Below are 5,000 nucleotides of genomic sequence, written 5' to 3'. Positions count from 1 at the left end.
CAACGCTGCGAAAGCACGCTGAAATAGAAACCGATCTCCAGAGCGCCAACCATGGAGCGCTGGATAGTTCGGCCAAACCTGCTATAAAATGCCATTATTACAGCTTTAACCGAGGGTGCTATTCATTTCGTTTCCCGAACCGGGCCTGTATCCTAATCGTGAAAAAAAAAATATATATTTTGGCCCATACAATGTATAAATAAAATGAAATTAAAATAACTAAATAAACAAACAAAACAAATAGGTATTAAAGAAGCCATGATGGTAGTAAAATAATGATAATGAAACTAAAAATGTAATAAAATTAAATAAAACAAAGTAGTAACATGCAGAAAAACTGTAGTAATGTTGTCCAAAGAAAACGGGTGAAATGTTAAATGTTCAAATAAAATAAAAAAGGCATAATTCACGTATAAATATACATGAAAATAAAGCAAATAAATAATTAGTATTTAGAAATGAACTATTTTACACAACCTATGTGATGGTTTGCATTTTTTATTATTATTATTATTATTATCTCAGCAACATGCCAAACATTTTATAGACGTAAACAAAATAAAAAGAGTTTAAAAGCAATCAGTAACTTTATTGAGTGATTTTTTCAGTAACACAGAATGACAAAGCAATTCAAGTGTGCACTTTCTCCAAAAGCTGGTTAAACTGCAGAGACGGGGCACCTTACCTACATATTCTCTCAAGATCACAAGCGTTATCTGAAGAAACAATTTCCTTTGAATGACATTTACCGGCCAATTTTCACAATCTAGATGAACACAGTCAAATTCCACCCCACATTATACCTTCCTCGATATCCCGTTTCACTCAGAATTGTGATTGAGAGCGTAAAAAGTGTTTCTGGTTGCGTCTGGCTTACAGGAGGGAGACTGCATCACTGTCCCGGGGCAGGAAGGATCTTCCCCTCGCACCGACCGAAGCCCACTCTGTGACCCCCGGCCTCGCAGTAACCTGCACGGACAGAGAGCACGACCCTTAGCGCGCGTCCATTAGCACGCAAGCAGACACACAGAGAGCCCAGAGACCCACCTGAGAGAGTGACCTCGCCCCGTCCTTCAGGAAGGTCCTCGTCTCTCCGCCGCCGAGGTCGATAGTCTTGGATCCCCTCCACGAGAGCTCCAGCATCGAGCCGAAACTCTCCGGATCCTTCGTGCACACAAACACAGACTCAGGGCTGGAAAGTGTCAGTGTAGCTTTATATATATATATATATATATATATATATATATATAATATATATTATAAGAATTATGTAAAAATGTAAATATATATCTATATATAATATATATTTTGTAATAATTAATAATTAAAATTTTAATTAATATTATTATATCGTTTAACAGAAATAAAAAGTCTGTGACTTCCAGTGTATTTACAGGTTGTTTTGTTTTTTATATTATTGATTATAATAAATTATAGTCAAATGTACTATTTTAAAATGATTCATTTTATTGTATTATTTACTGAATTTAACAGACTGAAATTTTCAAAATGTAAAAGTGGCTTCCAATGTATAAAATGTAAAAAATATATATGTAATTATTAATAATTATCATAATGGTGTATTATACTGCTTATAAAAGTATTATGTTATTTATATATTCAATCTATTATTTACTAAAATCAACTTAATTTATAAAAATACATTAAATTACAATAAAATACAAGTAAATATAAATATATATATATATATATATATATATATGAATAAAAAGAAAATTATATATATATATATAATTATATATATATATGAATATAAAAAGAAATATATATATATATATATTTATATACACACATACAATCATCTGACTCACTGGGCCTTGATCTAAAACAGACTAAGGGAGAGTTTTCTTTTTGAACTAAATATTTCTTCTCATACAATTATCTTTTGAAACATTATCACACACACACACACACACACACACACACACACACACCGGTCCGCTGATGGTGCCTGATGCCAGCAGGTCTCCCGGTCTGACGTTACAGCCGTTGACTGTGTGGTGCGCCAGCTGCTGCTTCATGGACCAGTACATGTACTGAGGAGACACGCAACACGTTACAAGAAAGTGACTTTCTCTGCACGCGGCGATACAGAAAGCCTGGAAACGGAACGAGCTTCCCCTAGAACCGACGACACAAGGATCCCGGCACAGAGACGGAGGGGAGTTTCACTGAGAAAGTCTATTTGCTCTGCACAGTCTGTGTTGTCTTAGCGCCCGCTAACGGCGTGAAGTTGCGAATGTAAAGTTGCGACGAGGCGAACGGGCCACCTATAAACAGCAAGTGAGTTTATTTATGCACAGAAAACGGCGCAAAGCAATTCCAGCGGGGATAAAATAATCTCTACCGAGCTCAAACGGTTCAAATTAAACAATTTTCTGCCCTTTTAATTCAGCCCAAATTGTCAGTATTATGTTGTTGTCCCCAATATCACCAAACGCTTGCAATATGTTGGCCAGCAATCCTGCATAACTGTTTAGAGTACGCTGCATTATGTAATCCCCCTATGCTATTATATCTGGTTCTTCTGGGGTTTTTCCAAGGAAAATCAAGCATTATCAAATGGGTAGAGGAAGCTGTCGGTGTGAGTTATTTGTGAAACAGCAGCGTGCCGATGCAAAACCAATGCAAATCTATCTCTTACCCTAAAATTGGACTTGCAAATGGTGGTGGCCTCTCGCATCCCCTCACCTGGACAGATGAGAAACAAACAAGACTAAGATGCCGAGTGTGCCTCGTGACGGACTGGTGATACTGACACGCACCTTTCACAGCGACGAACAGCTTGATGTTGAACGTGTAGGGGTCATCGTGACGCAGGTATGGGAGAGGAGCAGGGTCCTGAAATGACAATAAAATAACATCAGGAAACCTCACCAGGGGCTAAACACGCTTCTCAGCCATAGCCTGAAAGTGAAGTATATTTTTGATATTTATTTATTTATTTGTCAGGGCGTCATAGTCAACCATAGTCAGGCTTGTCAGCCATAGTCAGCCATAGTCAGGCTTGCTTCAAAACTTGAAATAGAGTAAAATAAAATATAAACGTCTGCCGGCGTTTCATTTTCATTTCTCATTTTAAAAAAAAGGAAATGCTGTATAGACGAAAAACGTAAAAACAAAAATGCACCATAAAATTTCTAACATAAACAAATAGTGAAGAACAGAAAAATGTATGATAAAATATATTTTAAAAATATATGCGTGTGTGTGTGTGTGCGCGTATATATATATTTTTGTTTTACATTTTTCGTCTATATAGATGTATGAGACAAATGAATTAGCTAATATTTCTATAACTTGTAACGTGCTAAAATAATTATATTAAATTAAACTACAAAAATAAAAACACTGAAAATCAAATCAAAATGATTAAAACCTTCAATAAAGTTAAAACAAAAATGGAAAAATCCAAAAACTGGTTTAAAGAAATGTTAAGAAAAACATCATCTTAACGGCTTTAAAATAAAACATTACTAGTTTTTTTAACTTTTTATTTTGTCAGACGCGCAATATGTATTGCAATTAATATATATTTGCTAATATAATAACATATATGAAATATCTGCTCCTGAAAATAATAATATTATTAATAAAAATAATAAAAAACTACATTCTCGTCAGAACAGGCCCATTTTTTGGCAGCAAACCAGAATCACCGATCCAACAAATGAATGCGTAAAAGAGAATGAAGATGTGTTTTTGCCTCATTCGCTCGCACTGGCTTGGCCGCGGTAGAGAAAGAGGAAAGCAGCAACTCAAGAGAACGGCCTTTAGCACGTCTCATTTCCCGCTTATATGCAAAGTCTGCACTCTGCCGCCTGCGATGATGAAGAGTCCGTTCCACAGAGCTGTAACGGGACTGTAAAGTTGAATAAATTCGCGCTCTGGCCATCATTTTTAAAGATAATGGGTCTGCAATGGCCGCTCCCGAGGTGCTAATCGGATACTTTGTCCGAAGCCTACGGAGGCAGCGTTTTAAAGGCGCTGGAGAGCTCCTACCAAAGGCAGGCGCGTTTATGTTGCCTTTCGAAAGGCCCCCATCCATTTAGCACGAAGTGAGGCTATTTGTGTGATACGCAGAGCTGCTGCCTGAGTAGAGAGATCCAAATCACTCACTTACAAGGTTTTTATTTTTAGTACGGATGCTGCCTACATATGCACTTCCATTCAAAGATTTTTTTCTGATGCTTATGACGTGTTTAGGCTGCATTCGTTTGATCGACACCACAGTAAAAAAAACTGTGAAATATTATTATATGTCATTAACTTCTGTGCATCAGTCTTCAGGGTCACATGATCTTTCAGAAATCATTCTCATATGCTGATTTGCTGCTTAAAAACAAAAGCTACTATTTACTATCAATATTGGAAACAGTCGTGCCGCTTGATGTTTCATTTCGAAGTATTATTTCAATTTGGAATTATTTCGAATTAGAGATGCGCTAATATTGCAGACACCCGGTGAGCCGAGTACCAATATTCATATTAACGGCCTATAAAACTGTATATGGAAAAGACGCTCGTCTTCGAAGGCGCTCTCGAAGCGTTTCATAGTTTTAAATGCTAGGACGGGATTTTAAATTAAGCAAAAGTCCCACCAAATATACTAAGTTCAAAAGGAAGCCTTCCTTAAATAATAAACTTTCTATCGACGTACGGTTTGTTATTTAATATTGTTGACACAATCATTTGAATATCTGGAATCTTAGCAATATATATTATATTACCGACCATAAAAATGATTTGAATACATTTACAGTAGGACATTTTTTTTTAAAAACATGATCATTACCCAACGATTTTTGGCATTAAAGCAAATTTGATCATTTTGACCCATAAGATGTATTTGTAGCTTTTGCAACGTAAGGGTCGCGTGTACATATGATCTTAAAATAAACTGGAAGCTAGAAAATATCCAATATACTGAGCATGCAGTTATTTTTTAACCCATTGTTAGGAAAGCAGTAACAAATGAC

General features: G+C 36.0%; 1 protein-coding gene across 2 annotated transcripts in view; it reads right to left on the bottom strand.

Moving 5' to 3' along the window:
• Positions 1 to 568: 568 nt before the first annotated feature.
• fah (fumarylacetoacetate hydrolase (fumarylacetoacetase)) overlaps positions 569 to 5,000 on the bottom strand; it is a 15,381-nt gene continuing 10,949 nt past the window's right edge. Inside the window, exons 10-14 of one of the 2 annotated variants that reach the window (XM_043245804.1) lie at positions 2,787 to 2,862; positions 2,666 to 2,712; positions 1,956 to 2,057; positions 1,048 to 1,164; positions 569 to 969 (exon numbers count right to left, since the gene is read on the bottom strand). In XM_043245804.1, the coding sequence (XP_043101739.1) occupies positions 874 to 969; positions 1,048 to 1,164; positions 1,956 to 2,057; positions 2,666 to 2,712; positions 2,787 to 2,862 (438 nt within the window). In that variant the 3' untranslated portion in view covers positions 569 to 873. Of the gene's footprint in view, positions 993 to 1,047; positions 1,165 to 1,955; positions 2,058 to 2,665; positions 2,713 to 2,786; positions 2,863 to 5,000 lie in introns of both variants that reach the window. The other variant, XM_043245805.1, reaches the window with a different exon arrangement.

This window comes from Puntigrus tetrazona, chromosome 7, assembly GCF_018831695.1.
Source record: "Puntigrus tetrazona isolate hp1 chromosome 7, ASM1883169v1, whole genome shotgun sequence".
Taxonomy (NCBI): Eukaryota; Metazoa; Chordata; class Actinopteri; order Cypriniformes; family Cyprinidae; genus Puntigrus; species Puntigrus tetrazona.
This window is presented reverse-complemented; position numbering and strand designations above follow the sequence as displayed.